General features: G+C 32.6%; 2 protein-coding genes and 1 long non-coding RNA gene across 4 annotated transcripts; 2 read left to right on the top strand and 1 right to left on the bottom strand.

Annotated features, from left to right (window-relative positions):
* Window positions 715-2,238, top strand: LOC109709358. Its single transcript, XR_002216074.1, has 2 exons — window positions 715-812; window positions 2,052-2,238. It is a non-coding gene; the product is annotated as an uncharacterized LOC109709358 (long non-coding RNA).
* On the top strand, window positions 4,186-8,177 carry LOC109709718. The gene is made up of 3 exons (XM_020232049.1): window positions 4,186-4,690; window positions 6,454-6,781; window positions 7,867-8,177. Exons 1-3 carry the CDS (start codon window positions 4,522-4,524, stop codon window positions 8,069-8,071), a joined length of 702 nt encoding a protein of 233 aa, XP_020087638.1. The 5' UTR covers window positions 4,186-4,521; the 3' UTR covers window positions 8,072-8,177.
* LOC109709717 lies at window positions 9,308-19,758 on the bottom strand. 2 transcript variants are annotated; one of them, XM_020232046.1, is made up of 15 exons: window positions 19,702-19,729; window positions 19,486-19,533; window positions 18,304-18,568; window positions 17,445-17,487; window positions 17,161-17,187; window positions 16,980-17,078; window positions 13,623-13,807; window positions 12,955-13,141; window positions 12,116-12,229; window positions 11,822-11,941; window positions 11,680-11,700; window positions 10,169-10,227; window positions 9,934-10,024; window positions 9,789-9,862; window positions 9,308-9,546 (listed from the first exon to the last, which is right to left on the bottom strand). In XM_020232046.1, the coding sequence occupies exons 3-14, from the start codon at window positions 18,540-18,542 to the stop codon at window positions 9,794-9,796; spliced, it is 1,254 nt and encodes a 417-aa protein (XP_020087635.1). In that variant the 5' UTR covers window positions 18,543-18,568; window positions 19,486-19,533; window positions 19,702-19,729; the 3' UTR covers window positions 9,308-9,546; window positions 9,789-9,793. The 2 variants fall into 2 exon arrangements, with proteins under 2 accessions (XP_020087635.1, XP_020087636.1); XM_020232047.1 differs by lacking the exon at window positions 19,486-19,533 and having other exon boundaries at window positions 19,702-19,758.

Below are 20,393 nucleotides of genomic sequence, written 5' to 3'. Positions count from 1 at the left end.
CCGTCGCGGCGGCGGCGGCGGAGGCGGCATCTGCGGTGCAAATAAGTTCGAAGTAGCAGAAAAGATCAGAGAAGAACGAAGCCGACCGGCGGAAGGCGCGGATGATCATCATTTGGAGGAAATGAAGATATCAGTGGATCTAATTTGGCCTTGATTTTTTCTGTTGATCTAAGATTAATCGTTAATTAGGTCATCAATGAGCTTAATTAATTGCAAATGGTTGAGCTTATTGAGATCATCATGTACATAACATAATATAATATACAAGTTTGTTGAAGTGTTTTTCGTAGAATGGATTTTGTCATTAATTGTATAGCAATTATGTCCTAAACTTTTTTTCTTAAGTTTCAATTGTTATTGTTTTAAGTGTTTATTGCATTATTAGTCCTCAACCTTTAATTTGATTTTTTTTCATTTTGGATTCCAACCTTGCCCTGATACGTAAATTCTCATTAAAATTAATAGAATTTTCAACAGCAGGACTAAATTGAAACGAATAATAAGTTTAAGGGTCTAAGTGCAAAGGAAAAGACAAACTAAGCCCGGTACCAACCATTTGGGCCGTAAAATTGTTACGGCCTGGTCCAGCCTAATTCGCAGAATTTTAAATTTTTTGTCCTTGAAATCGGACGGCCTATTTTTGATCTTACAAATGAACGGTTCAGATCGAGTCGAGGTTGCAAAACCCAAACCCTAATTCCCCTATATACTACGCCGCTTCTTCGAACTACTATATATATCCCCTTTCCTCTTCGCTTCGCCAGTTGAAATTCCTATTTCAATTCCCAAACCCCTTCGTCGTTGCGATTAAAGTGAGAATTACGATTCGTATATGTGTTTTTTATATGTTTTTATATTTAATTTCTTCAATTATGGGGGGCAAATGAGGAGTCTTTTTCACAATTAATGGGTAATTTGCGTCTGAGGATTCACGGTGATGTTACCCTTTTATCACCTTGGAGATCTGATGCCCCACCCTTTCCTTTTCCTCTTTTTTTTAGAAATTTTTTTGTGATTTATTTATGCTACATTGATTGTGCAATGATTTAGTTTTTTTTCTTTTTTTTTGTTTCTGAAATGAAATTGGAGTTGTTGTTGTGGAAATAATTGCAAGGTTGAGATGATGATGTGTGATTTAGTTTCCCTATTGGTTTGATGGCCGAGATGATGGCTTTCATATGTATTAGCTCTATCTGATCATCAACCTTCTCTCTTTCGTTTTGTGGGTTGAATTGTTTTTCTTTTTTTTTTTTGGAAATTTGTTTTGGTTTGTTTAAGATTGAATTCGCCTTTTTATGCACAATTTTAAGTTATATCCTCTATCTTTTTTGTAGTTCAAGGACATTTTTTTAAACTAATCTCTATACAATTGAAAAAATTTTATTTGCGAACTAATTTGGTTTAATGGAGAGAGAGGTCAAAGATACTGAATCATTCATGGTGTTTCAACATATTTTTCATATTTTTAGTGTGAAAAAAATAAAAAAGTAAAGAAAAGTGGCTATGGAATTTTATATTTTTGCTATTTAAAAAGCCTTTTGCATGTTAGAATGGTAAATAATTTATTATTTGTTTTTACAGTTATTATTACTGAAAAAAAAAAAATTCTAGAATGTTGTTTGTAAAGTGTTTAATCGCTCAAACCTCCTCTCTCTCACTTTAATTTATGAGAGTTTTAAGTGCTTGCATGTCAAAAATTTATGAGCATTTTTTAGACTAAATTATAAAAAAACTGTAAATATTTTTTTTCTTGTAAAAATTTTAAAAATAATTTTAGAAAGATATGATGTTAATGTAGAAGCGAAATAATCAATTTTTTTTATTAAAAAAATAATTTTCTAATATATATTTGTTATTTTGAAAGGTATTTTTATAAGTAGTGATAAATTCCCCAAGAAGGGGTTTAAATGTAATAATTTAAAATATTAAGTAAAATATAGATTTTTAGAAGTTATAGAAAAAAATTGAGAAAAAATGTTAGTATTTATATGCAAAAATTTATAGTTTAACTTATGTTTTAATATTTTCTTGATTTTTTTAATGTATTCTAGAATATGCAGATGGGGACAAATCAGATGCAGTGGAAGAAACCTGAGATCTTTAGATGTGAATTTTGGATCGCCATTTATCATATTTTTGCTTGGAACAGCAACTGTAACTGTTGTTTCTTAAGTTGTAGAACATTTCTTCTTTAATATTTATAGAGATAAATATAAAATGTTGAATTTTGTGTGAATATATTTACTATTCAATACGTTTATAGAGAGTTGAATGAAATTAACTCTAAATTAAAATTTAAAAATTTGAGAATCAAAGCATTTATTTTATTTGAAAACATTTGACTTTTTATATGAATAAAAGATTAAATTTGTAAAGTTTGCAGCAATTAAGAATGGGTTGGTCAATTCAGAATGATTTTCATCCTAAATTCTTACTAATAAAGACAATGGCGTTAAACAGAAGTTCACTAAGATCTCGAGAGATTGCGTTATGTGCGGTAAAAAAATACGTTGAAAAAATATTTTATTTATTTCCGTATGTAATATTACTTTCGCATATCGTGATGAGTCGATTACTATATATTTTCTGTGGTTTTACTGGAGAACGCAAAAGCATATTTTTGTATGTGTTTTTTTCAATTCCATTTTATCTAAAAAGCGTTTGATAAGCCTTCATACCAAATTAAGCCTAATAACTACTAATTGTAGAAGTTTGTGGAATAGTGGGATAATTTTAGTAATTATAAATGTATTTGAAAACAGTTTTGCCCAACATTTTTCAATTGGGTTAATTGCATTTTCACCATTCACCCAAATTTTTATTTTAATGTCCGACTTTTTAATTTTTACAATCGGAATTAGAATTAAAATCCCAATTGGTTCCTATTTTTTTTCCAAGCCTAATCTCACCGCGCCGAGGGCGTGTTTTGTTCATTTATTTTTCATCTTGGACTTCGAATGGACAAATCGTGAGTGTTTGGTATGCGAGATTATTATTTCGATTTCACTTCTCGATGAATGAGAATCTCCTATCACTTTTTTTTTTCAATCCAACCTCGAAAGTTAGACTCTGAATTGAATCCAGATAAAAATAATACACTTTAAAAAAATACCTCAATTACATTTTGCTATTTTTTTGACTTTGATTTTTAATTAAATTATAAATTTAAATTTAGAAATTAAATTTTTAACTCTAGATTTTGATTTAGAAATTAAATGAAAGTACATATTCAATACAAGTATTTTGGATTTGATCTATAATTGTAAGTTTGAATTTAATTCAAATCAAAAATTAGTTTTACTTTTTTGAATTGTCCACTAAATTTTAAAATTTTAAATTATACTTTAAATTTTGGCTTATCATTTTAATATTTTGATGGGAATTTTAATATTTAATTTTTAGTTTGAATTTAAATTATAAATTTAGTTTTATGTTTTGAGGTGCAAACTTAATTTTAAATTATTTTTTTATTTTGTATTTTAATTTTAATTTTATTTTAATTATTTTTGAACCAAAAGTGTTATGAAACTCTTCAGAAAATAAGAAAAATATATTAGTATCAAAATTGATCAGAGACTTATGGACGATGATCTTGATAATGATCTTGATATATACCAGCAAATACTACTTTTTTTAGAGCATTCAATATTTTTAATATCGAGCTTAAAGTAGTACTTAAATTTTTTTGATGGACCATAATTGTCATTTACATGAGCAGATATGATTTTATTAGAGTCGACTTAATATATTTTATCAAAATTAAGATAAATTTAAATGCTCCAGATTTATTTGAAATAAAATATAAAATAAAAGTTAGAAGTGAGTTTTTGGCCAAAAAAAATAAAGAAAAACAAAAGTTAGGAATGGATTTTCCCGCAACTAATCGTGCAAATTTTTTTAATTGTGAAAATAGATATTCCGAATTTTTATTTATAAAATTAGACCCAAGCGATTAATAATTTATTTTTTTTAAAAAAATAGACATAATAAACAGTAAAAATAATTTTAATTTTTTGAATAAAAAATAATAAATAAATTTTATGATATTCAAGAAATAATGAATTATTTATCAGTCAAGAATAACTTTAAAACTTATTTTTATAATTATAATATCTTTTATAAGCTCATTAATTTTGAAAAAATAGTTAATTTAAGTCAAAATAATAATAATAATAATTAAAATTCGGATCAACGTGAGAAAAGAGCGTCACTCACTCTCCCCTCCATTCTCGCGCTGTTCGGTTCGAGCCCCAAATTCTTTTTCGCCAGGAATTTTTCTTTTCCTCTTACCGAATCCTTTTGGCTTTTTTGGTTTTTCTCGATCTTCTTCTTCTTCTTCATCTTCTTCTCCGGATCTGGGTCCCAGATCTAAAAAGTAAAAGATCAAACAAGATTAGGGATCTGGGGAACACGGCGCGATAGTAGAAGAACAACAGTTTTCGTTATTAGGGTTCTTGGGATCTCTCTCCGCTCCAGCACAGTTGCGGTAGCAGTAGCAGTAGTGGTGGTGGTGGTGCTCAAATGGCGGTGAATGGTGGGGGTGGTGGGGGGTTGAGCGCGGAGGAGGCGTCGACGATGGGTGGGATCGCGACGGTGTCGCTGCTGCACTCCTTCATCCCCACGCACTGGCTCCCCTTCTCCATCGTCGGCCGCGCCCAGAACTGGTCCCTCTCCACCACCCTCCTCATCAGTCAGTCCCTTCAATCCTCTATCCTCTTCTTCTTCTTCTTCTTAGTATGCAGATGCAGACCCTGTTTGGATGCACGAACATCTTCCTCACTCGATCTATTCAAGAATTTTCACGATGATGATCGCGGTCTGATATACTAATTTGAGGAATTAGATGAATCGGCTGGTTCGTAGGTGGAATATGCTTGCTATCCAAACCCGCCTTTCGAGGAGCAAAAAAAAAAAAAACTCCTAGTTTTCAATCATTTATCATTGGATATGTATGTTATTCTGACATCCGAGTAAGGTCTGAGCTATATGCTTGTACCGAATAAGTTATCATTGGATATGTTATTATGACGTCCAAATAAGGCCTAGTATATGTACCGTACGACGATACGAGACCGATATGTATCGTAATCCACCCAATAATCCAAAATCGGCTATCGTGCTTTGAAACCTTTCATACCAGCTCAATCTGTTATGCTCCGGTGTGGAAGTCCAACTGGGAGGGCAACGGATCTGCCGCATGGACAGATTCTCTCCTGTATGTGTAAAAGCGTCAGGTCGAAACAACCTGTCTAACGATTTCGTGATTTGCATGATACAAAGAGAAGCTTGTCTAGGGGGTTATTGGGTAGCGGAGTTGGATCGGACCCATTTGTTTAGACCCTATTTTAGAAGATGCATTTCTTCTGCAGAAGAATATTCTGTTGGATTAATGGAAGAAGAGGGTTCATGTGTTCTCTCGATAATATTATTTTGACACTTGGGCAGAACTTTCAGTTTTTTCAAGAGTTTATGAGATTTAAAAAGAAGAAAATGAGTAGATTAGATCTTCAAGGTTTCTTTTCAGGCTCTCCTCTGGGCGCCATATCCGGCTAGTTTAGTATAGGAAAGTAAATTTTAAATCATTTCCAGCATCTAGAGATCGATCATCTAGAGTGTTAGAATTTACGAGGCTCTGAGAGATTTGAGGATTTGGACAGGGGAACAGGAATGGACGTCAGCTGGTAGTCATGGGATGCGTTTAGAGTTCATGGGGAAGCGATGTCGACATTGAATGAATGGATGGACTTGCAAGTTGTGAAAAGTGAGTTTATACTACCCGGAAATTTTGTGTACGATGGATCAAATGTGATCAGCTAAGTATATCTAAGGTCCCCAAGACATTGGAGAAATTTGTTAGTTTTGGCTCTTAGTCTATTTAACGAAGTAGGGGAAAATCTAGATTATTTGTGGAGTAATGTGCCTCTGAAGAGTAAAGCTGTATCGAAACAATCTTGCGTTTTTTATTGCACTTTGCTATTTTCTTCAAATCTGCTAAAGACCTGAACCCAAATTTTAATACATTTGAATTCTGACAAGAAAAGGGAAACCTAATTTTCGTCTTGTACGTAAATGGTGGAAACCTAGTTGATCCATAAAACCTTCAAAATGAGTAACTTTCCTGATTAATTTTGGCCCACAGAACTTGCTGTTGCATGTGAATTGGCGAATTATTTGGTTTTATCGAATATCGACGGTTACTTCAATTGTGACCAACAGATCAAAGTCAAGGGAGTCATTAGCTCCAACAATGTCGCATCGGATAGAGTCCACAACCAATGACTATATCTACATTTAGAGGCTTATAGGGTTGGCAAAATCCGTATACCTTTTTTGTCTGTAACCTTTATTCGGTTTGCTAGGCCGTAGTTCTTCTCAGAGTTGTGCTTTCCTTCATTCTTACATTTTATGGTATGTATGTGTGGCTAAATAAAAACTCCCTTCTCAACCTCGCAGCTGCATTTGGAGGTGTCTTGCATGTGGTTTCGACCTCTCTTCTTGGCATCACAGCAGTAACTATGGCTAACACTATTGCAGGCGAGGAGACAGTGCATAAACTTGCTTCCCTTTTGCTCATATTTCTAGGAGCAAGCTATATCGTATTATTTGCTCTGGGGAAGGGAGGGCATAGTCATGCCCACAACCATCCGATGGAGAAGATGGCTGTGGCTGGGCTGGTACTTGTACCCGCATTATCTCCATGCGCAACAACCCTTCCTGTGTTTCTTGCGGTCGGTAACTCGTCCTCCATGATGATTCTCGCCATCATCGTGCTACTATTCAGGTGCGCCATTTTGTTTATTTGACTATCTTGGTTAGAGTATTGTTTTTCAATCTGTAGATATGAGGAATATTTTGTCCTGTTGTCCAAACATGGGTTGATTGCTTAGTCGCTACTTTTGTGTCAATATGAAAAAGATAGTATGAAGTCAGCAGATGTTTCATAGATATGTTTCGTCCCCCGGAATTTCAATATACCAGGAGCTTCAGTGGCAAAAGTTTGCTACCTACCATCATAAGGAGAAGTGCACATAGTTGTAGTTTCGGAGCGGGTAAATACCAAATTTCTTCTGTTTTAGTGGAGCCTTTTAAATTTAGGTAAATCCCAAAAGTAGGTTATCGGTCACTCGTCTCATGGAGAATAGCAAGGGCATTATGCAAGTTGCTTTTCTAGGCCGTGTTTATTACCTACCTATTATGTGAGGACATTACGAAAGACAGGTGAGTATGACCTCGTTCAAGCTTTTGAGGGATGTGATGTCGAGTTTAATGATTCTCAAAGCCATGTTGACATGTTGACTTCCATTAAAATCGCCACCAATTTCAGGTAAAACCTAGAAGTGGGAGCTTTCAATTGAACCCTTTGTTTTTAATGCTTTAGAAGATAAAATCAAGAAGTATATCAACAATGTTCTTGATCTGTTAGATGATTTTCCAGTTGATTTCTTTTCTCAGACAGATACTCAGGCATCGTTTGGTAGCATTGCCAGTTTTTTGTTTTTCTTAATGCAAACTTAATATAATAGAGTGTGGGTGGATGTTAGAATACTCGTCTGTCTATACATCCAAAGAGTTTGTTTCCCCAAAAAACAAAAACAAAAACAAAAAATTAGTCGTAACTTTTTACTCTTTCTTAAGAAGATGCCTTCGATGCCTTCTGACTCCCCGATGGTTTGCATTGCAAGCTAGTCAATAATGACAGACCTAAGAAAAGTCTATAGACCAGTTTATCGACCATCAGAATTTGTGTTTATTTAAACTGAAAAACAACTGCAGTACCAAATGACTCCTTAATTGTTGTGTTTCTTAGTCTTTTACTTCGATCCCTTGAATTCGTAAATTTAGATCATTTTATTCTCTGAAATGCAGTACAATCACGGTGATGACCTCTCTGGTGGCTCTATCATACTACGGCGCGAGCCAAATCAAGTTTCACTGGGTAGAACGGTATGATAAGCTTCTTGTCGGCTCGGTGCTTTGCCTGGTCGGTACCCTAACCTACATTTTCCACCACCACGACGGCGACGAGCACTCTGCTGAAGGGCATCTTCACAGAAAACTTACAGGCCTGTGAAAATCGTCTGATTGTTACTCTGCAAATGTATTCTTTGTTGTTCTTTTGTTTCGGTAACATGTGAAAAGAGTCCAGTATGAATGAAGATAGCGGAACTCTGTCTCTCTCTCTCTCTATATATATATAATTTTTTATGATGTTGATTACAATGCTTGTGCTATGTAGTTATATTGAGTTGAGCTAGAATATTATCGGTAGTAAATGGATTTCGTTGAGACCAATTTATTTCGATGATGGAGTTTTTAAATTAGCGATCAGTATCGTTGAACATTGAACATGATTTAGACCATTTGAAGTATTTAAAAAATCAAATTTCAAAATTTTCCAATGTTATTAACCTAATAATTAATATATTATAAAATTTGTAATTTTAATGCTCAATACGAAGCATCTTCTTATTTAATGATATAAAAATATTTAAATCAATTGGATTTTTTTTATTTTTTAAAATTATTTAAAATAAGATCTACACTCTTTATCTTTAGTGCAAGAATTTTATTATTATTTTTTAAAGGATATTTTTTTAGCTATTTATTTTTGTGTCCAATTATGCATCAGAAAATAATATTAGAAGAACATGAAATTCTTGATGCATAAGAGAATAATATCATAATAATATGAAATTTAATTTTTAGATACCTCAAGTGATTTAAATTATGTTCAATGATGTCCATCATCAATTCGGAGGCTCTATTAAAAATAAATTGATAGCAACAAAGTTTGTTAATCACCGATAGTATGGTATTCTATCCCAACTTTTGTTGTACTGATGCAATTAGGGAGTATATCTAAAGCTGGATGGGTATAGTTTCTGCAACGGAGAAGAAAAGTTTTAAAATATGGCTTTTGCAATTTGCCAACTCGTACGGTCGTACCTCGACGCCTCTTGAGTTAATAGCCTTTGGATCAAAATTTATTCTTGACGAGTCGTTGAATTTTTAATACAGTGACTCTAAATCATAATGTTCATCGCAATACTTTTTAATGTTAATAATTAGTCTTTTAAAATTTTGAATTTTTACTTGATATGATATAACCTTGTTTATGAAAAGTAAGTTGTAGTTCGATTTCAAAGATATATTCCAACTGAGAATAAATATTATTCAAGAAAAGAATGTTGGAGATGATCTTCAAATTATATATATATATATATATATATATATATATATATATTACAATTACCTGAGAAAAGCATTTCAAGTTGTTAGATTGAATCAGCCATCACGAAGCCCAATGATGAAAAACAGAAAGCAAATCAAAGGCCAGATACAGCCGTCAAAAGAGAAATCCAGCAAATTTCAACAGGATAACGTAGCTAGTTAATCAAAATTGTGAACATATATAAGAGATCTCCCACATCTTAAGAAACATAATAAAATCTTTGCGATCTCAACAAAACTCAATTTCAAATTCGGCGCCGACATCCCTCTCAATAAAAGGCCACCCATTGTTAGCCGGAAGAATACTACAGCCTCCTGAAGTGTCAACAAAATAATGAGAAATCGATTAGTGATATTCCTTCTAAAATACTTGTCGCTAAGACGAGAAAAAATGCGCAAGTTTATGTAGAAAATGAAATTTAATTACCCATGCACATGATAGAAAGACTTGAAAGAATTGCATGAAATCAAATTTGAAAATGTTAGTCGTAAATAAAGTAAATACAAAAAATACAGCACAGCGTGTCAATATTGACGTTCATGAAACACAAACTCACTCAGACTAATCAGTATCTGCGTCTTCGTGATTCTTTCTTGTTCGAAGATGGAAGTACACAAATTGAAGGATTATCTGTAAAAGGAGTTAAGTTGTTCCTGCTGCAATTATTTAGGAAAAAGTAAAATAGAAAATATCGAGGATACAAGGGAATCAAGAAGCACACATCCCCCAGCATCAACTAGCCATGGAAGATTTGGCCGGATTTTATTCCAATCCAAACTATTTACGAGTATGCTGCGACAAAAATAAGTAATCATTTGCATAAACAAAGAGTCGTAGTCAGGATGCATAATTATCAAATCGTATATATCCATAAAAAAGGCGCGATGGAAACTAGAGTTGTTAAGCACTTCTAAAAGTTTCAGGTGTATTAGATACCTTCCTACATAAGTTGCATTTCCAATTAAAGCAAATGTAAACATTAGCGGATTGAGGCCCTGCACAGAAGACATCAACATTGAGACCAATATACCATCAAGCTAAATGAAATAACTTGAAAAATAAAAAATCACCGTCGAATATCACATACAAACATACAAAGGTCCCCCGATGCTTAGTATAGAGAGTGTTCTCCAATCATAGGAAGAAAATATTGCAGAGTATGGTAGGTACCACAATAATAGACAATTTCCAAATATTAACTAAACTAACAACTTATTCTAATACCGAGACAACAATCTTGGCATGCAAAGTTCATCGTTGGGAATTAAAAATTGAAAAAGACAAGGCCATAAATAGCAGATAACGAGCACGTAGCATGTGGAGGGTCTCATAGTGGAAAGCAAATAGTGGACGCCATAGAGGGCGTTGTGAACACGTAACAGATTTCACAAAAAAGACTACTAAATATTTCGTCGTTTCTTACAAAAAATACATATGATTTTGAAGGAAAGACAAGTAACCATTATCTTTTTCTAGTATTGCAAGCATATCAAATATAATATCATTATTTATAAAACTAACTTCAAATATTATAATTTAGAAAATCAGAAGGACAAAAAACTAGACTGTAATCTATTGATAGGATTTAGATCATTTTATTTAACTTCAAATCCGACTGAATAAGACATTTTCACTCATTTGCAAATTTCCAGCTTTTTAGCCCATAGCGCCTGCTTTAACCCCACTTTATAGCACCCACTCTAGCAGACTCAGTGCTGCTAAAGAAGTCACTACGAACCCACTCCACAAAATACCGCTCTAAACAAAATGGCGTAGTATTAGCATAGTAAATACGTTACAGTGGCAGCTATGGCGGGCGTAGTAGCTGCTATTTAAAAGAAGTTGACAAATATTTCTTTTGTCATCACTCGACATAACATTACATAAAAGGTCTCATTGAATATCTTGATCACAAGAGTGACTCTCTCCTATCATCTGTGCACGTAAAATGTTCTATTTCAACCTCCTCCTTTTGCTACATTTATTTGAACTCAAGGAACTTTTTGGTCTCTCAATAACATCAATCTAATTATCAAACATACAGAATTTCAAATTTTTGTTATCATATCAATAGGACATTATAAAACTTGTAGTTGACAAGCATGCCAAGAGTAATTAAACTTTACGATAACGCACAACTGAAGTAAAAAAGACAATTAAACAACAAAACAAGTCTATGACACTTGCCTACTATTGTAGATTTCTTTTTTCGAAGGTCATATACATGTGGGTTTTAAAAATCATTGTATGGATATAGCATTACCATCTAACACCTTCAGTTCTAACATCAAATTTATTTTAAAGCACATAAATTAGGAAAGGTAGCAAGAACTCATTTTTTACAACAAAATAAATGCCCAAGAGGAATATTCATACTAAAAAAATTGATAGTAGAAATCACGAAAACAATAATTTACTAAAAGAGCACAAGAAAGAGAAGAGCTTACCTCTACATTTCCTCGCCTAATCTGCAAAAGATTGCAAATTACTCTCAATTTAATAAAACACATATAATGAAATCTTGACTAAAAGAAGAAAATTATACTCTCAAAATCATAAAATTTTCGATATCATAGAGTGTAATCTTACATTCAAGAAAATTTGAGGAAGTCGGCCCCCCATATATATAGCCGCCATTGCCCAGCCGAGGAAGCTTCCAATCCCGCTGCTTTCGCCACTATGTTGAAGTGATGAGTCGCCTCTTTTCACCTGCGAGAGAGTTATTTAACAGAGTATCCTAACTAATGGCATTATAACAAAAGCACTAAATAAATATCTCACACAAAATAATTTATCACAAAAAATAATTGACAAAAAACTTCATAGAATATATTAACTCCCATCAATTCACCAAAAATAAGAGAAAGTCTCAGTTTTTGTTACCTGTAAAAGCTTCCGGCCCAACCGTAGAACCGTTCCATGAGGCGATGTATTGAATGTATTGCCTATAGAGAAGTAATTAAAATACATAACCAGGCAGAACGCCGTAAAAGGTACCTGAAATTAGAGAATGAATTGTGTATCATTCTATCACCTAAACAAACGCAAAAATACTATATATATATATATATATATATATATATATATATATATATATTGGCAATATTATTTATTTAGATGTACCTCTCTGCAATTTTAATGCATGCTCTCCTTATCATACCCTTTGCACTAAAAAGAATGCCCAACTTTAAAAACATTTATAATTTTATTTATAAAAAACCAATTCCACACACGAATTTGGATGACTCTAACTTAAGGGTATCTATGTAAAAAACTAAATCAACAAGTATCTATAAGAATATAAAACTTAGAAGGATTCAAGTATCTATCAGCACAGGTTGTGTCTATCATGCCATATCATGTCGACAAAACATCGGCATGATATGACCCCACCGTGGATGGCACAGTTCAAAACAATCTTTTATTTAAAATTAGCAAGTAGTTACATTAATAAAGTGCAAAAGATTTGATAAAGATATATAATAATCAATTAGAATATTGTGATGTCAAAGAAAATAAATATATTTGCCATTGTGCGTCGGCACAGAAGTATTTTTGTGAAACGTGCGTATAGGTACGACACACTGTGTCATACCATGGAGGCAAGTGCTCGGCACACTTCCTTGCTACAGCACTTAAATCCTTTCTTAGAGAGGTAGATATATATAAATAGAAACTTCGAAAGAATATATATATGTAAAAGTTACAAGAGTATTAATTACCACGGAGAGTATATTTCTTGTATTGCTTGTTGGTGGCGCAGATTGTGTTGGAACAAGACCATCTAGTAATGGTTCTCTTGAAAGAAATCGAGTTTGTGTGAGCAGGGGTGTCCTGCTAGTATAAGGTGAATGAGGTAACCAAGAACCAGCTATTGGTATTGGGCTGCTTGATAGAGATCGTGCCGACCTGTAGATTCAATAAAAAAAAAAAAAAGTTAGAGAGGAGTTACTCCCAATATCTAGTAACTAATAAGGATGATTCCACCAAAAAAAAAGAAATCATTGTCTTAAAATTTTTATAAATAAATTGTAATGTAATGCAAATAACAAGAGAAGAAAAAATGGTTTAAAAAAAAAAGCAAAATAAATTATAACTACAAATCATAACAAACCACTAAGTAGAAAAACACAAGTCTAAAGATGGAATGATAGTGAAATAGATACAAAACAAATAATGAACAAATGTTTCTAGATTTTAAGTTTGGCAATTCAATGTATCAAGTATTCAAGTGAAGAGTGATATTTTGAACCTTAAATTGTACTACAAATAGCAGACTAAGTAGTTTTACAATTCTAGTAATTTTTTATTTTTAAACAAAATCTAAATATTCTAAATAGATCACATTTTTTAGCAAAATATTTGATAATTAAATAGATCAAAAAATTACATATAGTAGAAATCCCTGCCGTCAGAAGTATAACGTTGAATTACGGTTGGGTCAACAGGAATTGGTGAGCTTCGCATATGGTTTCCTTCAATTCCAGAACTGTCTCCATTTGCTTGGTCACTTGCTTTAGATTTGTGGTCATCCTTATACGCCAATAGCTTTTCAGTTGCTGAATTTTCTTCTTCCTATATTTCATGATTAAATAAAGTATCATTAATAAGCAATTTTAACCCCATGCACATATACATGCATGCATACATATGTATGTATACAAATGAAATAAATGAAAATAACAGAAAGTAATATTCCTTTTTTCCATATGCTGATTGAAATAAATGTAACTGTTATTAGAAATTAAGAAGAATGATTAATTGAGACCCACAAGGACAGATAAGTACCAAAACAACATAGTTTACTAAACATGTGGCTTGCACATTTTGTACAAGTATGTATGTGTGTGTGTTTGCAAAAGAGGGATTTAGCCGTAAGTTCTGTAATAAGCGCAAATTTACGCATGTGGCCACACAAGCATGAAACAATAGTATGCATGCACATGCCAAACATATACCGCACTTGCTGTATTAGTAAGTAAACTTTACTTTTATTGAAATCTTTTGCATTATATATTTATAGAGTCCCGCTATGGTGCTTTTAAAAGCACTAAGCACTTAGTGCTTGTAAGTTTTCCACAGTTAGATCTACCCCTTTGACCATTTCCACCCGTAAGATCATACTATTCAACCAACTACCCACCCACTCAATCTTAGGAAACCGCTATCATCCTAACCTCACATCCCTTATTCCAAGGGCTGATAACCTACAAGCACTAATAACTTGGTACTTTTAAAAGCATAGGAGCTCAATTCTATATATATATATATATATATAGAGAGAGAGAGAGAGAGAGAGAGAGAGAGAAAGAGAGAGAGAGAGTATAGGGCTACTATACTCTTATAAGCATAGAGCTCTTTATACTCATAAGTTGTTTTTTAATGATGGAGATTCCGAATCGACGATACACGCCATTAAATATGATCTAGAACATTTGAAACGTCTAGGAAATAAATTTCGGAATCTTTCGAAATTATAGTTAAGTCCATCAAGCGAGCATAAAATGAACGGTCAAAATTGAACGACATCCTAAACATGGATGATCCGATTCTTCAATTTAAGATCGGAGTTATTGATCTTTATCTAGGTAGTGAATAGAATTTTCTATCAAAAATTCAACCTATTCGGATTCTTTTGCACCGTTAAACTAGCAAGTATTCCATGCCGGCCGTTAAAAATTGTCGATTTTGTGAGCTTTTGATCGTAAGGTAAATAATGTCGAAAAATTATGAAATTTGATCTCTAGATGTTTCAAATGCTCTAAATAAAGTTTAATGGTGTGGATCGTCGATTCGGAAGCTCTATCATCGAAAACAACTTATGAGTACGAGGGCGATCGTACTCATAATAGTATAGTAGCCGGACTTTATATATATATATAAGTCCGGCTATGGTGCTTGTAAATTTTTTATCGTTAAATCTACATCTTTGATCATTTTTACCCGTTAGATTATACTATTCAACCAACCACCCACTCAACCCTAGAGGGCCCACATCATCTTAACCGCACATCTCTTAATCCAAGGGCCGAAACTTACAAGTACCAATGACTTGGTACTTTTAAAAGCATAGGAGCTCAATTTTATATATATATATATATATATATATATATATATATATATATATATATATATATATATATATATATATATATGTAGAGAGAGAAAGTTGAGCTCCTGTTTGTAAATTCTTAGCAAGCACAGGAGCTCAACCTGCTTGTGACTTTTTGGTCGTCGGATCACCTCAAGATCCGTGCAGCAGTAGTAAACGGCACTTAATGGGACACCATTAATATTGCTACACGAATATTTAGGCGATCTGGCAGCTAAAAAGTCACAAGCACAAATCCCCCCGTGCATTTAACATGAGCTCAACTACATATGTATATAGAACGAAGCTACTATATTATCTATAGTACCGGTGTGGATCGTTTTCGATCTTCGATCTTAGAGTGTTCAAATCAACGAAACACACTATTAAATATGATCTAGGGTACATGAAGTTCTTAGAAATAAAATTTAAATTTTTTTCGACATCGTTTACTTAGTAAGTAAATCATGTCAAAATGAACGGTGAAAATTGAACAATCATTAAAATTTAAGGATAGGACTTTTGAATTCAAGATCAAAGATGCTGACCTCTATCTAAAGAGTTTAAAATATTTTCTATCAAAATTTGGATAAATTTAGATTTTTCTACACCATTAAACTACAAACTCAGCATCGTAGCCATTGAAAAATGACAATTTTGAAGTGGTTTAATCATAAAGTAAACTATGTCGAAAAAAATATAAAATTTTATTTCTAAAAACTTCAATACCCTAGATCAGTTTTAACAGTGTGAATCGTTAATTTGAACATTCTAAGGTTGAAAACGAGACTATAGTACTAGAACCTTGGTACTTTAGATATTATAGAAGCCTCTCTCTCTCTATATATATAAATATATAGACACATACAAAATTAGATTTATGAAGATGTAAGACATACTGACGTGCATGTACTTATGTCTACAAACAATTATGGATATGCAAATATATCTGCATGTATACAAGCAATCACTGATGCATCTATATTCATTAAAAGAACAAATACGAAAAAAAATTAAAAAGAAATGACATAAGAATTTCAAATTGAGCAGCCTTTTAATATAGTCTAAAATGAAAGTACTGATAAATATAGCGATTTTCATTTAATCTTCCGAATCATCCAATCCACAATATCTTGCTTTTGTAAATATATCTTTCTACCAATCAATGTAACATTAAAATTTCCTGACACCAATTGACAAGGATCATCAAATAGTCCCACTAGGAAATGAAAGTTTTGTTTCCCTTTCTAACATGCAAGCATAACAAGATTACTATTATGGACCTAACACATAGATACACAATGATATAAGCGTGCAGAGAAATGTGTTCTTATATGAAAGAGTTATTATTAATTCTTCAATAAATAAATCATGAAAGATACATGCTCACATATTTACTCACATATAAGACCAAAAAATATGCACATGAAATTGATGCGTATTGACATCATGATAGTTTCCAGAATAGAAGTAGTGAAACATGGTTGTTTTAGTGTCCAGTGAAACTGTTGACAACTATAAAGTGTAAAATGAAATAAAAAGCAACGAACAACTTGAGCAGTGGAGAAGGTGTGATATAAAATTGAAAGAATCGTGCAGAATTACAATAAAGCTAGCTGGCAGGAATGGCATCAAAATCATAGGGAAATTAATTACCTTGCTAGATGCTCTACTTTTGTTAGCCTTGAGTCGTGGATAAATGTGACTATAGTATATAGTCTGTCCTGTTAAGACCACTGTAGTTGCTGTGTATAACTGCATGTTTAATGCATAGTACCTTTTCAAAACAACGAATTGGACGCTCCCAGTACGAAAATGCTTGAATATTGTATCTTACCAAAGCCATGTAAAACTGTGTTGGCAACTGCAAAAAAAAGAAAAAAAGAAAAAAAAAGAGTATAGTCAGAAAGATTATCCTCTTTAGTTGATTATTTTCAGTCATTCACCAATATTATCTGCTTTCTCATGCATCAGCATTATCTACCTTCAAGCACCTTTGGAACAAAACTATGCTATCATAAGATCAAAACAATCTTTTATACAAAAAAAAGAAAAAGAACAGGATTTTATGTAAAAAGTTGTACTACTAAAGACAAATAGATAAATGCAAAAAAAACTTACAGTAGCAGGTTCCAGTAGGCAACCAACAAGGTTAAATAAATCCCTGCACATAAATTAGATAGGAGGAGCAATTAAAAGGATAGATTCAATTATTTCAGGATACTAAAAACAAAAGAATATTGAAAGGATGAATCTGAGGTTAAATATATACAGGTACGCAAAAAAACTAATAGTTGTCATAAGCATAAGCTTTCTAACCACACGATAGGACAAAGTCAGCACAAACCACAAGAATCCCGACATAAACTAGCTAAACGTAACTGTTAATACAGAACAGTAAATATAACTATAGGCCAGCACTATAAGCCAGTTGGATGTATCAATATTTTATTCAATATATCTTTTGAATTACTCATGAAACTTGTTATTTTTGGTAGATGAGGACCAAGATCTAACGTTAAGAAATGCATTCTATATTCAGCTTCAAATCATTTTCATAGAATAAGATAAATTGCTTTGTAGGTGAAATACATTATTCTACTAAAACTACGCTTGTCAAGACTTCCTAAGGAGCTAAAATCAATCTCCAAGCTTTCAATCGTAAAAGAAAATCCTGAAGAAGCATAAATTTTCATTGAATAACAAGTTCTAACATCCAAACAAGGCTATATATTTGCATACTCTTAGTATTGCATCAAATATATGAGACAACATTTAATATAGCAACATTCCAAATTATTGTGAGTATTATTCTATCCTACAAGTACACTCATTGTACTATCCTTGGCTCTGCTTTGCTCCTTCGTAACTTCTACCACCAATAAATTGAGACAACAATTTACGCATGATAAAGCAGAAACAACTAGTACTCGTTCTCGAGTTGTAAAAGAAAATGTGGTGTGAACAAGAGATCACTGACCCTATGATCCAAGTCATAAGAAAAGCCACCGAAAGGCCTTCCGTAGACTTCGTCTTATAATTCGTGATAATCTGCGGAACCTCGGCAATGCCCCAACTAACAACACTAACCAATCCAAGCAACAAAGCAATTTCATCCTTTGCACCACAGACACAATATTTCAGGTAAATCTGAGCCCACTGCAAACAACGCCGGTCCACAGGGCAAGTAGGTGGAGGAGCTCCATGAAGAAATCTCATTATGGCAAAACAGATATACTACTAACCTGAAACAATTTTAGAAAAAAAAAAAAATTGTAGATCAACATTCAACAATACATATGCATAATGAACTTTGCGTGTGCTAGTGTTTCTATACTATTTTAAATCTTTTTTTTTATTACAAAGCAGAGGGAAATTTATTATTTTGTTTACTAAAAAGAAGCAAACTCATACTAATCCCAGAAACAAAACATAGCTTTGATAAACCCTAAAAAATCACACAGAGGGAAACACAAAAGAGAAACATAAAAGGAGCGCCCATCCGTAAAACCCAATTAGGAGAAAAAAAAATCCAAAACAAAACCTAGAATTGGAAACTAAATCATTTATAATCATCTAAATGTAGAAATAATATGCATAACAAGACTCTATGAACATACTTTTTTAAAAAAATTGTTCTTGAGATATCTTTTTCTGATTAAGTAACACAAAAGGCTTTCTATGACAGAGTCACTCTGTTCTAAGTATTATGAAGTAGTAATTGAGTGCTTCAAAATATAAAATTCATAATCTTACTAATGGAGAATCCATTAAATACACAAATGGACCCCCTGTTTTATTTTATTTTATTTTATTTTATTTCTTGAGGACTGAGTTGGAGAGTACAAAATTCGATCCGTACGAACCAGAATTTAAAAACAGCCGTAAAAAAAGGAGAAATTTCAAAATTGAAAATTTATTGAAATTTATTAATTAAACCAGCGTAGTTCGTGAAATCCAAAAGACTCCACAAAAATGAATCATCAAAACGCATCTAAATGAATAATCGGCACGAGCATTGAAAAAAAGAAGAAGAAAGAATCATCGCCTCCATATCCACAAACAAAACCCAAAGATCAAATTTTATCGCAAAACGCCAAATAATAATAACAATAATTAATCACGAGACAACATCGCAAAGGATTTAGGAAAATATACTTACAAAAGAACCGTACGAATCCCCTGGTTCGAAGGATTCGGAGAACAAACCCTAGAAAAAAAAAAAAAAATCGAGTAGAGGACGCTCACGAGCTCAAAACATGGAGAAAGAGTATTAGGTTTCAATTTTCACAACAATTAAAGATGAGAAACTATAAACCCTTTTATACCCTAAAAAAAATAAATTAAAAAATACCAAAAAATATTTATTTTCTCTCACCTCGTTGCTCGCCTACTCGATGTTTCTCTCATGTGGCTTGTGGCTCCTGTATTGGCGGGTATTTTTGTTTAGAGGTTCAATTACAGAATGAGCCCCTCAACCTTTTATCAAATTGTATTTTGGTCCTCAAGCTTTCAAATTTTAAAAGGAGTTTTGGTTTACTTCCTACGCATATTTAGTCTTAGTTTGTGATTGTTAAAAATATTTTTTTTATATACTATTATTAGTTTGGTATTGAGATCTGTTAGAAAAAATAGAGTTAGAAAAAAAAGCATATAGGGATATGCTTCTGCGTTTTCCGGTGGGACCACAGAAAATATATCATAATCGACTCATCATAACATGCGGAACGCAATACTACGTACGAAAACAATTCGGATATTTTTTCTTTATACTTTCTTACCGCACGTAATGCAACATTCCCGCAATCCCACCGCACGTAACTCAATCTTCCCGCAATTCCAAACGAAGCCTAAATGCTAAAAAAAATCGAATATGCTTTTAATTTTTTCTTTTCTAATGTTGTAAAATTGCTAAAATTATCTATTTTATGCTTTGAAAGGTTCAAAAATTTTAAAATTCTTTTGATTTTTTTTTTTTTTTCATATATAATACTATGAATTCTCGAAACTTGCCCTATATTAGTTCTTCAAATAAATGGTTGAAAATGAAAGGGTTGAGAAGGACAGAGG

The sequence above is a fragment of the Ananas comosus genome, linkage group 4, assembly GCF_001540865.1.
Source record: "Ananas comosus cultivar F153 linkage group 4, ASM154086v1, whole genome shotgun sequence".
Taxonomy (NCBI): domain Eukaryota; kingdom Viridiplantae; phylum Streptophyta; class Magnoliopsida; order Poales; family Bromeliaceae; genus Ananas; species Ananas comosus.
The sequence above is the reverse complement of the archived record's forward strand: the minus strand, read 5'-3'. Positions and strand labels throughout refer to the sequence as shown.